The sequence below is a fragment of the Melanostigma gelatinosum genome (genome assembly GCF_949748355.1).
Source record: "Melanostigma gelatinosum genome assembly, chromosome: 11".
NCBI lineage: Eukaryota > Metazoa > Chordata > Actinopteri > Perciformes > Zoarcidae > Melanostigma > Melanostigma gelatinosum.
In genome coordinates this window covers 3,157,863-3,170,107 of record NC_136644.1, presented here as the reverse complement: position 1 = coordinate 3,170,107, position 12,245 = coordinate 3,157,863, and the positions used below count along the sequence as shown (strand labels likewise).

The 12,245-nt window shown below is 41.8% G+C and overlaps 2 protein-coding genes across 2 annotated transcripts; both read right to left on the bottom strand.

Annotated features, from left to right (window-relative positions):
* Positions 1 to 2,376: 2,376 nt before the first annotated feature.
* Positions 2,377 to 4,525, bottom strand: LOC306784556 (uncharacterized protein; the record flags this gene model as incomplete). Its single annotated transcript, XM_079278590.1, has 5 exons — positions 4,430 to 4,525; positions 3,738 to 4,049; positions 3,450 to 3,482; positions 3,165 to 3,272; positions 2,377 to 2,747 (listed from the first exon to the last, which is right to left on the bottom strand). Exons 1-5 carry the CDS (start codon positions 4,479 to 4,481, stop codon positions 2,377 to 2,379), a joined length of 876 nt encoding a protein of 291 aa, XP_079134716.1. The 5' UTR covers positions 4,482 to 4,525.
* A 295-nt stretch (positions 4,526 to 4,820) lies between these two features.
* Positions 4,821 to 7,040, bottom strand: LOC306784555 (uncharacterized protein; the record flags this gene model as incomplete). The annotated part of the gene is made up of 4 exons (XM_079278589.1): positions 4,821 to 5,422; positions 6,072 to 6,199; positions 6,305 to 6,346; positions 6,704 to 7,040. The coding sequence occupies 4 exons, from the start codon at positions 7,038 to 7,040 to the stop codon at positions 5,114 to 5,116; spliced, it is 816 nt and encodes a 271-aa protein (XP_079134715.1). The 3' UTR covers positions 4,821 to 5,113.
* Positions 7,041 to 12,245: the final 5,205 nt, after the last annotated feature.

The following is a 12,245-nucleotide window of genomic DNA, read 5'->3' as shown; positions in this document are numbered from 1 at the left end:
TATGGGAAGATACCTGCCAAAGTTTTAAGCGAGACTTTGAAAGCAAATTTAACACATTCTTCCTCACACAAATGGAAAGTGAAATTAACAAAAAAAACATAACTTTGTTCAAATCAATGCACTCAAAGGTTCTGCTGCTGCAGCCTTACTCTGTCCGGTATGACCATTAGCCTTCGGTGGCTAATGTTAGCAAACTTTAGACGGATATCATTGTGGAATTGACATTCCTGAGTCACTTTGTGGACTTTGTGAGTTTTACCATTTACCATCATCCTGTAAGTGCTACTTGTGGCCACAGGTGTCACTGTTCAGTAGACGTTACATAAACTTATTTGACACTTTTCAGGCAAACATCCATCATAAACAAATTACAGCAATAATAAATACATTCACCTCATTTCTCATCTTTAAGAAACAAATAGATTTGTTTTTATAATATGAGTGGAATAAAGCTGGGAGATGAATGAGACCTGCCTTTTTAAATAAGGTGTAAGGTTATTGGGTTTATTGGAGAAATACTGTACCACACAAGAACAAGTTATGAAATGATACAGTGAATGAGCAAAATAACACACTGTGACTATAATGATCAAATCTGCCATCAAACTGGATGGATGATTGACAAGCTAACAAACACAGAGATGAGGATATGAAAGCAGGTCGAGCAGCTGATCTGATCTCTCTCCAGGGCCGGGGGCTGCCTCCGTGTTGAAGCTCTGGACCAGACAACCTGGTTTGTGGTCAGAGAATCGTTGGATAATCATGTTGCAGAGACTTGCAAGTTGAATTGAGGTCACTGTATCGTGTCTGTGTTTCCTCAGTCTACAGTAACACCAACAGACTCAGCAGCAGTGCAGCAGCAACCACGACAGCTCTTTTCCTGCCAGTGGTGTAACACTAGAGCAAAGGGAAATACCACAATAGAATACTGTAAAAATGTTTTAAAAATAAATAGAGTTACGCTACAGTTATCTCTTGAGTTTTACTTATTTCCAGGACAAAAAAACCATTTTATCACATTTATCACAACTGCTAATTCGTACTTAATACAAAACAACCTTGTAAAATACATTTAGTATTTCAATAGCAAACTGTCGTAAACTTCCCTTTTTAAAACCAGTCGAATACAAACCTGAAGAGGAAACAGGTGATATTACAGTGTGCTGCACACAGATGGAACCAATTTCCATAGACCTTGTATAAAACTTATATTAATAACTTGTCAAAGAAAGTGCGGTAACATGTAAGGAAAATGGATAACTTTGACTCACCTTTGTAGACTTTTAGCTTGATTTCTGTTTCAGAATCAAACGTGTACGTATCTATTTCACAGCAGTATGTTTTGGCATCATTCAGGAACAGTTTATTGATGGTCACATGCAGGATCTTTCATATCATCACGGGGATAATATGTCCCTCTCTGCGTCCTCTCTTTAAACATTTTAACGTTGGTTTTAATGAGAATCATCACATTAAAACAAGTTTCATTCCCAGGGTCATATCGGCAGGAGATGTCAACTCCTCCCTCCTTTGTAGATAGATGTGTCTTTGATTGTTGGCTTCTGATGCTTCAAATGAAAACAAATAAGCACATAGGTGTTTTTTTTGTGGCTAAATTACATATTTCTGTTGGCCAACCTGGAAGTTATCATCACTCTGGTTCCCTCAACAAAACGTCAATGGGATTATTTTCATTGGATTTTGGTTTATTGCAGAAAATAAGCTGTGTTCAGCAAGATAATAATCACAAACTGTTATTGTTTTTTTAACGGGAAACCAGAAGTGCAAAAATGCCAACTCATTGCCTGCTTTTTACTCCTTCCTCCAGCACTCTATTGCGAACTTTGCAAACATTCTCTCTCAGCGTTTGTTTTCCTTCGACTCTACTGGCTTCTCTGCCCTTCACCGACTCGCAGACCACTCCGCTGAGTCTGAATTCAATCTGAAGGCTTGCATCCTCTTCTAGAAGCACGACTGCAGCCCCACAATCAACCAGGACGTCTTGAGGTTAATTAGAGCTGTAGGTGTGACACCTGTCCAGCCTCTTCCTTTGCTCACATCACCTTCTCAGTTTCTAGTTCATTAAAGCGGTGTGAGTGTGAGTGTGTATTGGTGGCGTCTCACAGAAGAAGAAGAAATCCACAGAAGAAAATCTATCTGTATTGATTTGACAATGTTGTTTTTATTAGGTTCAAATACAAAATCTACTGACCATATTTATAATTTTCATGCATTATTTTTAGTTATCTATATATTTCTTCATCAATAAATACATTCTGAATTATCTGACTAATGTGAATTTAGTTTTACAGAAACGTGTGAATTGTAGGTATTTTCAGTTGAGCGTCACACAGACTTTCACTGCACTTGAGACGATCATAACTGAGTTCTGACATTGTAATAGACTGCGGATTCATCTGTTGCGTTGTGATTAATGGCGGAGTACGTAAGCTCTGCAGTGCCAGGTGTGTCGGCGCTGCCGTCGGTGTGTTTCTTGAAGCTAACTGTGGTGTAGAGGAGGCCGTCTGGTTGGATCTGAGAGCCGGATGAAACGGAGTCGTTGGAATAAATATTGTCTGAGCGATCGCCTCCGAAGTCTTGGTGTTGAACAGTCGAAGAGCTTAAGATGCTGTTTGTCCTGCCGTCTGTTTCGTGGTGCTCATTGGCTGTTGAAGAGGGAGTAGTGATGTGGTGTCCATCTTGTTTCTGACAGGAAACTGCCGCATTGACCGGGTCATGGTTCTTTCCTGCATGGAGAGTGATGATTCACAAAGTGTTAGATCCCAGATGAATGAAAACTAGATTTTTATTACTTTCACTCCCTGAAAAAAAACGCTGCATTAAAAGCAACAAATACAAATAATTAAAAAGTACAATAAATTTCATGAAGAAACCAGCAGAGGAGAGACACCTCTTCCAGGACATATGTCAGATTTACAGAGAAGACGGAAATAAATACAGTGGAAATTACAATAATATGCCGAAACTCTTTTGACTTACGCACTCTGCAACTTTATTCAAGTGACCGGGCGCCATATTGGAGTCTGAAGTTCAAGAAAAGTGCTAGATACTTGTGAGGTGCACTGCTATGCTTGTTATAGCGTTCAGGCCTGGGTATTGCTAAGTTCTGAAAATATTATCATGCGAGTCTGTTAGTTTTATACCAGAAAATGTGTGGATGCCTCTTTTTCGATGTCTGAAGAAGATTAAAAGGACCATCGCCAGAGCCAGCACAAGCACCCCGAGACCTGCTCCAATGTACACCAGCTCATCTGAAAAAAAAGAGACGACATCACATCTCGATGACATCACATCTCGATGACACATCACTCAGGAGTCTCTCTTACACGCACACGCACACGCACACACACACACACACACACACACACACACACACACACACACACACACACACATCCAGACAGTTGCTTACTAGAGGATGAACGTACTTGAATTTGGTTGTGCTTCATTGTCGGGATTTCCTGAAAGAAATCAGAAACAATCATTTCGATTTTTATCCTCGTCCCTCAGTCACATTGTGTGCTGTGTTGGTCTCTCATTTCTTTCCTTTAATTACTGTCTGTTGCGAAACAAAGAAGATCAGCTTGAGACAGACTGTTGTGAAATATTGGCCATATTCTCGTAAAAAGGAAATGGGGCAAAGGTTTTCATCTTTGAAGTGACGAAGAATAACAACGTCATGAAAGCTATTCATACACAATGCCGAATCAACTCACCCTCTATGACTGCGAGGACTACTTTATTGTATGTGTCCAGACCAACTCTCTCAATTCCACACCAGTAAGTTCCCGAGTCGTCCGCTGTCAGACGAGAGATGGTCATGTAGAATGTGTTTCCTTCATCTGTGATGCTGTACTTCTCATTTGAATCCTTCTTCGTTTTTCTGCCTCTGACTAGGACGTCTTCACTTGTACACGTTCCCTTGCAGAAATATTTGACTTTGTCAAATGCGTTCGAGTGAGAGCATTTTATTTTGACCTCCTCTCCCACCACCCCTGTTACTGACATGGCTTCAGTCTCCCATAACCCTGGACAAAACACACAGACAGCAACAAAGTCAGCTCTTCATTGTGTAGTTACACCAAGCAGAAGGACGTACAATTCTCAAACTTTTACGGTTTCTGGCCCTTTTTGTTTCTGGCCCCTGACACAAGCTGCATACAGTATGTCTGCAGTTACAGGCTGTTGATTCTGTTCTGATTGTTTCATTTGAATATTCTTAGAGGCTTGAAGAGGTTAAACTAAACAGTAAACTCCTCAAAATGTGCACTCTCTAATCTTGATACAGCTCCCAGCAACACTGACAAATCACAAAATCAGGAAGGCGAACCCTAACACCTGAGAAAGACACCAAACACTCAGAGAGAGGAACAGAGAGAGACAAACGGATTAACCTTTGCAAACTTACCTCCCAGAAGAAAGATCAAAATGAGGATCATCTTCACACGCAGCATGTACATCTGTCACTTTCCTTTGTCTTTTCTTAACTCACCCTGATTTCACTTTTCTTTGTGTTTTTCTCCAAACGAATGAAGACTCTGCGTTTGTCACAGGTTCCTCTTTGTTGTTGCACTTCCTATGTTTAGCCGGCTTCCTCATCTCACGAACAAAACCACTTGTGAGAAGCACCAAAAGGTCCCTTCCCGTCTCTTGCTCGTCTCAAAGTGAAAGTTTCACATCAATCAGGCCAGTAAATAATTGACACAAGGACACCCTCGGATATTACCACTTGGTTTATTTTGGTGAAATATATCAGAAAGCAAAGCGAGAGACGGAGCTTAAAAGCGTCCAGTGTGCTCCTCTTCGTGGATTTGTTCAACTCTTGCAGCTTCAGGTGAGTCTTGCTCAAACAGTTCTTCTTGTCAGTTGCAAAACGATTTCCTCCACAAATACCTAAACACAGTAATCATTAACACTAGAACCTCTTGAATTACTAAAGTTCCTTTATCGTTAACTTTCAAATTGGCCAACGCCCCTCCGACTCACAACGAAGTATAATTTTGGTTTATTACAACACCAAGATCTGGGAGCACAGCTACAAGAAAACAATGAAGTTTCTGACTCTCCATTCTAATTAACCTGGAATTATCCTTCAACAGTTGTTCTGCTTTTTGCCTCCCAGAGGTCCATCTGTAGGATCGCCGAGTCCGTTAAGGCTGTGATAGACGTGCTCCTCTTGCTGGCTGAGATCCAGATGTTGGTACTGCTTTGGCACATCCACATCGACATATTCGCAGAGAGTGACAGTGGACTCCCGATGCTTTGATGTGAAGTGGGAGCAGAGGTCAGGTGGTGGCGACGGTAAAGCCAAAGGATCGGCGCAGTCTGGAGTCGAAGAGCCGCAGAGCAGTTCAGGTTCAGTTCTTACACCAGGCATCATGGTCTCATAGTCGGATGATGACTGTGGGATGAACAGAAACCTGCTCACAGTGAACTGCTTCTTGCACGAGATGTCATAGTATTCTCTGAATGCTAATTTGATCGTGTTTACTTGGTAAAGTGGTTCTTACAGTCAGCTAACAAGACTAAGCATCTCCAGACATGCTAGCATCACTGTGACCAAGGCACATTGAGCTAAATGCTAACATCAGCATGCTAACATGCTCACAGTAGCAATGCTAAAATGTGGATGTTTAGCATGTATAATGTTTACTTTATGATCATCAGGTGATCATCAATGGGTGGCATCTGACTCCCGACTATAAATCAAAAGCTAAGCCGTAGGTTAACCCATTGCATCAATTATAAATCCAGCTCAACATTTAGCACTAAATTCAAATACAGCTGAGCCTGATGGGAATGTCTTCAGTGTTGCAGGTCTACAGTCATTAACCAAAGTATCGCACACATTGACCAATACTTTGGTGAATGACAATGATGGTGTTCGATAAAAAGTCAGAGAACCACCAAACGTATTGCAATTCATCCCGATGGGAACGTTAATATCTGTACTAAGATTCATGCCAATCCATCCACTAGTTGAGATATATTTCAGTCTTGATAGCATCGCTGTAGCCTTGCTGCTGGTGTTGCTAAACGTTTGGACAAACCTCTCTATTCTGGCGTGCGCCAGGTCTTCGGTGTTTAACAGCCAGCAGAAGACAAAGCGTGAACAGACATATGAACAGTATCGCTGCCATACACATCGCTGCAGTCACGAACAGCGACAGGTGGATCTCTGCAGGAGAGAACAATGAGTGAAGTTCACTCTCACACACACACACACACACACACATAGAATTATGAATACCATGAAAACACACACACACACACAATCACTCACTGTTCACTGGGTCGTCCACCGGGATGATGGGTGATTCAGTCACTGGAAAGCACAGTTACAAATAAAAGCCCAAAGTATTATATAGAGAACAAGAATAAACACACAGAGCTCCCTGATGAATTGTGTAGTTACACAGATTTACTTATTGTGACGTGTGAGATTTTCTGGAGGGTTTGCTGTTGATGAAGGGCAGCAAAAAATAATTGGTTTACAAAAAAACGAAAAGCAGTACTGTTCCTGTAACACTACTTATTTATAGTAAAAGAGGCCTGACATTTCTAGATCGAAACCACCAGGTCGACAGAAACCATTCAGCATCTGTTTTGTAAACTTCTTATTTCACTGTAAGGCACCAAGCAGGAACCAGATTTCGATGAATAAGCAGTCAACATACGGTACCTCTGGAAACATTCAGTTGTATGAAACTGATATGATCAGGGATGGCGTTCACCCCACACCGGTACGTCCCGCTGTCCTCCGAGGTGAGGCTGTCCACCCTGACGATGAAGAAGGCTCCGGTGGTGTTGTCGTACAGAGAGAAACGTCCACCTTTATCCCACTGGTCGTGTTTTTGTGTCCGTATCAGGGAGTACATTTTGTCATCATTGTCGTGATTTTCATGGCAGAAGTACTTAGCATTGTCCTGCTGGCCGTCTTCATATTCACATCTGAAGTCAAAACTCTGGCCTTCCACACCGTTAACAGCCGTGGTTTTGACACTGATCCGAGCTGTCATTTGGAAACAAAAGCTGTTAGTTATGTAATCATGTGTTTTAACTCAAGTAAAGTCTATTACGTCATCTTGAATGCATAGCACGCGGCCCACCTTGGATCTGTAGTATAGTAATGATGACGGTTGTAGTGGTTCTCCATGAGATCCAGGTTGCTCCCATCTCTCCCAGTTTACCTTCAGTTTGCAACACGCAGATTCCTCCCCAGCCGCACAATGAGGCAGCAAGCTGGACGGCAGGCCGTGTCCGTGTGTTCAATGTGGTGCTTTCATGTCCGTGTGTTTAAACCTCTTCCTCTTTCATGAACGAACCAGTCCACACACAACCTTCAACTGGACGATAGTGTTGCTCTGTGTTTGCTGGATGTGTAATTAAAGAACTGATACTTTCGCCACACAGATTGTTCCCTCATGTGACCCAAACATGAACAATAGCACTTGCATTGTACAAACCATTTATGAAGTATGCTTCATTAAAAAAGGCCACCTGTTATTCTTTGCCGTCATCTATATGTTGACACATTTTATTATTAATAACACTGATCTGTGTAACAAGCAATACTTGTTTTTATCTTCCACTGAAAAGGGCATAAAGAGTGATATTAAATTAGAAAATGTTGAATGAAATAAAACATTAAGTTCAAGGCTGGTGCCAAACAACATATGTATGTATGTACGTATCCATTGACACATGTTGTACTTTCTCCCTATTGTTCTGTCAGATGAAAATTCATGAAGCAAGTCTGTCTTTTGTTACATTATTCATGCAAGTAAGCCTTAAACATCCTTTCTTTCCACTTCATGATGAATTATTCATCCATTTTGTGATTCCCAACACTGCACACAAAATAATAAGTTTAAAAGTTTCACAGTAATGTGCTAGAAATTATAACTTTGTGGGTTGTTTCAATGCTCAGGCCACAGTGTCTTTATTCATATGACCACTAGGAATCGGCAAAGGCAGAAGCTTCATCACACTACACACAGAGGCATCTGTGTTTATTTTATTTTAAGGTACAGACATACATTAACACTGACTGATAAAACGTTATCCCCCTCATCCATAATGACATGCTCTCACTAACTGCCAACACATTCATATATGTATTTGTGTCCCCACATAATCCGACACAAACAGCCACACCTACAATACCTACAGGAAGAATTTAGATCGCTGAACTGCTGAAGAACCATTGTATTCTGTTGTTTCAAGACGAGAAAAACTGAGTTTCATTTTGATCAGCAGGTATAAGCGAGACACGGGGACTTGGGTCTACACACTGCACTGCTATGTTCAGCTATAAAGTTGCTGTTAACTTCATACTCGCAGTCACACACGCCTTTGGGCTTACGTTACACACAGCCGGCAACCTCGTAGCTGAACGAATCGATGCGGTGGAGATTTACTGAGAAAATGGCTGCACGTGTCCACGATCTCTCCCTGACAGGTGGACATTTTCTTTGCAAAAAACAGAAAGCATAAATATAAATCAAGATGCAGTGGCTGCAGGCGCCACATTGTGGCATCATTTAAATCTAATCATAATGAAAATAAGGCAGTACAATGTGGAATAGCACTCCTGTGACGTTCATAATGATAACTTATTGTTGACACTGTGATAGAGGTTTCTTTTGCGTATACAGGGAGATAAAAATCCATACAAACACTGTCATATTCCAGTTAAAATCTTAAATCTCAAGCTTTTAATGAATAAATTCTCGTGTACTATCGAGGAACAAATATTCAAAAGTATGTAAAGTAACTCCGTGAATGAAAACATATTCCATTGTTTGCTTTTTCCAGCTAAAGGTAAGATTGTCTCTCTGTTGGCACACAAATAATGACTCTAAATCGATGCACAGACAGAACATGTCGACAGCCGTCAGCATACCTTTGTACAGGATGAAAATGTAGTTCATTATAAACGTTGGTTTAACTGAGGAAGCATCGTAGGAGGTACAGTTCAGTTCAGTGTCCATAAAAATCCCACCAATCATACTTCGGGGCACAACTCACACTGTTCATGATGCATCCAAACCAAACCAAAGTGATCTTGGCCTCACGTCTGTGGAATCACTGCCAGATCTGCAGTGACGGGCGGATGCATTGCTCGTACAGCTCTCTGTTGGTTTGCTTGTTGCATTTTTAGTTGCTGTCGGTTTATTCGTGTGTTTTCCAAGACGGCCTTTGCCAGTTGTTTCACATAAAGGTGGCAACGGTGTGATGTAGATCACAGAGCTGATGTCACGCTTGTCTTGGACATTTGCAGCTGAGTGTCTTGAATGTTCGGTGCCTTTGCAGCAAGAGATGTTTTCATAGATGGGAAGAGGTTCGCCACATTCGACGGCTGGATTCTGCTTTGGGGGGTGAGGACAAGAGGACTGCACGGTCTCGCCAATGTCATCGTACTCGCAGTCAGCCTGTTGAAAAGTGGAGAAGGAAAAACAAATCAGCATTTGTTAGTTCAAGTATGTTCTTCATCTGGCTGGGCTGAATCTACCCAGTAACACATATACAGATACCACTTTACGTTTACTGATGGAGTTCAATGTTGTTAAACAATTGCATTGTAAATATGATTTGCTGCAGACTTAAACATAAAAAAGTGACTAAATCTTTTAACCCCACCTTTAAGGCTCACCAAGGTGTCATATTTCACAGAGAGAAATTAGACTGGCATCTATCTTCTCATCTAACTCCCAGCGTGTATGCAAATAACCATCTTTCCGAAAATTACAGATGCAAATGGCAACACCGATTAGGTGTGGGTTTCATCGCATCTTAAAGAGAAATATGAACTGACGGACTTTTGGGAAAACCCTCTTTGTAAATTGACCTCTGAAACCAGGAAAGGAAACTTCAGCGTCGTCGGCTTCATTTGATTCGCTGCCAAGACGATCGTCATGTTTCTCTTGGAAGACAATTGCTGTGTGCCGTGAAGAGACTCGTACCTCCGTGTCATCTGCACTGACGCCGTCTGTGCTTTTGGAGCAAACCTGTGGTTGAGGTGAGATGTTCACTCTGCGTTTCCTGATGAGTATTGCCAGCATCAACACAGTGAGCATGGCAACAGCCCCGACTGTAGCGTACAACACGGTGCCTGACCGGAAACAGGAGACATGGCTCAACAATTTGACATATCCACAAGCCATTCATGCACCAACTGCACACACCAAATGATGAGATACAGACGAACCTGTGCTGTTCTGGTTTCCGCCATTGGTGTTGTTTGAAGCTGCGAGGTTGGATGGAATATTACTTGTACATTGTGTTTTTTGTAATCTATCTTTCAGATTCAATTTTGATGATGTTTTTCTTCCTACCTGTCGAAAGGTTTGCAGGCCTGCTGGTGTCCATTCCAGGTGTTAATTCTGTTGAGTTGGAAATATTCGGATATGTCCATGTGGGAGAACGTTCAGGTACGGCGGTCGTTGTCTCTTTTGCAACAGCTTTAAGGGAACAGTGGTGGAAAAAGTATTTGGAGTCTTTTCTTAAATAAAAGGACCAAAACAACTTTGCAAAAATACTCTGTCAATCGTAAACGCCTTCTTTCAAAAACCTACTTGAATTACCAGTGTGTATTATTACATCAGTGAATTGTTTTTGTATTTTTGTTACATTATAAGGAGCCCTTCATATCTCCATATCTTTGCCGAGTCCTCCATGTTTCTACAGTAGCCCAGAACGGACAAACCAAACGCTGGCTCTGAAGAGGGCTTGTCATGTTTTCACGTGACCTGAAGGGTCACTGTAGCGTTATTCTCAATCCCACTGCTTTTCTTCACAAGACCCGCCATTCTGCAGCATTCAAGCCCTGGGATTGGCCGGGTGTCCATGCTCGCCGAGGTACTGGTAACCTGATTTGTTCAGGTCCAAAGCTCCGACCAATGAGCTACACTGACTCTTAGTCTTCCGAGAAGTTTAAAGAGGAAATCATTCTTTGATGGAACTCTTGGTTCTGTGACAAAGGTCCCCAAAAAAAACACCGCTTTTTTTCTAAGGTGTCGCAAGCGCATAAAGATTGGGAACCACTCGCGTATAATCCATTATTTATTTTGTAAAGAACTCAAGCTGCCAGATAAATGAGTAAATGTTCTTAGTTGCATTCCACCACTGATGGGGAAATGTGTACACACGAATGTAGAGACAAAAATAAAAGCAGCCAGTGTACAGATACATCCAATTCACGGTAGGAGTAATAAGATCATGCACGTACCTTCCTTTACAGTGACATGTACTTCAGTGAATGTATCCAAACCACGTCTTTCCACTGCACACCAGTATTTCCCTGAGTCTGACAGCTGGAGGTGACTGAAGTTCACAGTGAAGACTCCGTCCCCCGAGTCCACCAGAGCTATCCGCCCTGACGCCGCTCCTCCACCAGCTTTTACTGTAACCAGAATATCTTCTCCGTCGTTGCATGGATCCCTGCAGAGGTATTTATTGTTTGCCTTCGCTAATCTGTGTGAACACTGGAACGAGACTTCTCCCCCCTCGAATCCCTCGACTTTGATGCTTGAAACCTCGATCCCAGCAGCTGCCAAAATGAAATCACGTGACAAGAGTTACAGCATCTTTGAGTTGTTTAGATTGTTTGTATGTAATGAATTAACACACTTACCATAGAGAAGACAGCAGCAGATATAAACGGTCTTCATTCTGATTGATGAAGTGACAGCTCTGTAGTTTCCTATCAGTCCCTCCAGCCTCTGCACTTTAATTTACAATCTGTCTGTTTAAAAACCTAACAACTGGTTCACTATTGCATCAGGCTCTGCCACTGCACATGAAATAACATCTAGGTGAGTTCTCAACTATCGACCTTCTTCCTGTGGTTTTGACTGTACGAGAGCGGAAGACGATGAGCGTAGACGTTAACCGGAGAGAAGAGAAACGTGCGTGGGCCAAGGTGAAGTGAGGAGACCCGTAGTTCCAATGCAAGCCCACACGTAGTTTCAATTGCTGCTATCATAACGTGGAGCCTGTTCTTGAATTGAAAGCAAAGAACTGAAACTCAATACGCTTTTCCTCATGTCTACTACAAAAACCTGGACAAACAATTCAAACTAAGCATGTGTAAAATAAAGATTCAGTTCACTTTGGTATGACAGTAGGCCTGCTCATGAAAAGTTGCAGTTGCTTTGGCACAGCTGTTTTAAAGTGGCTATAACTTACATTTATATAATAACAACATAATGTTGCTCTGGAAC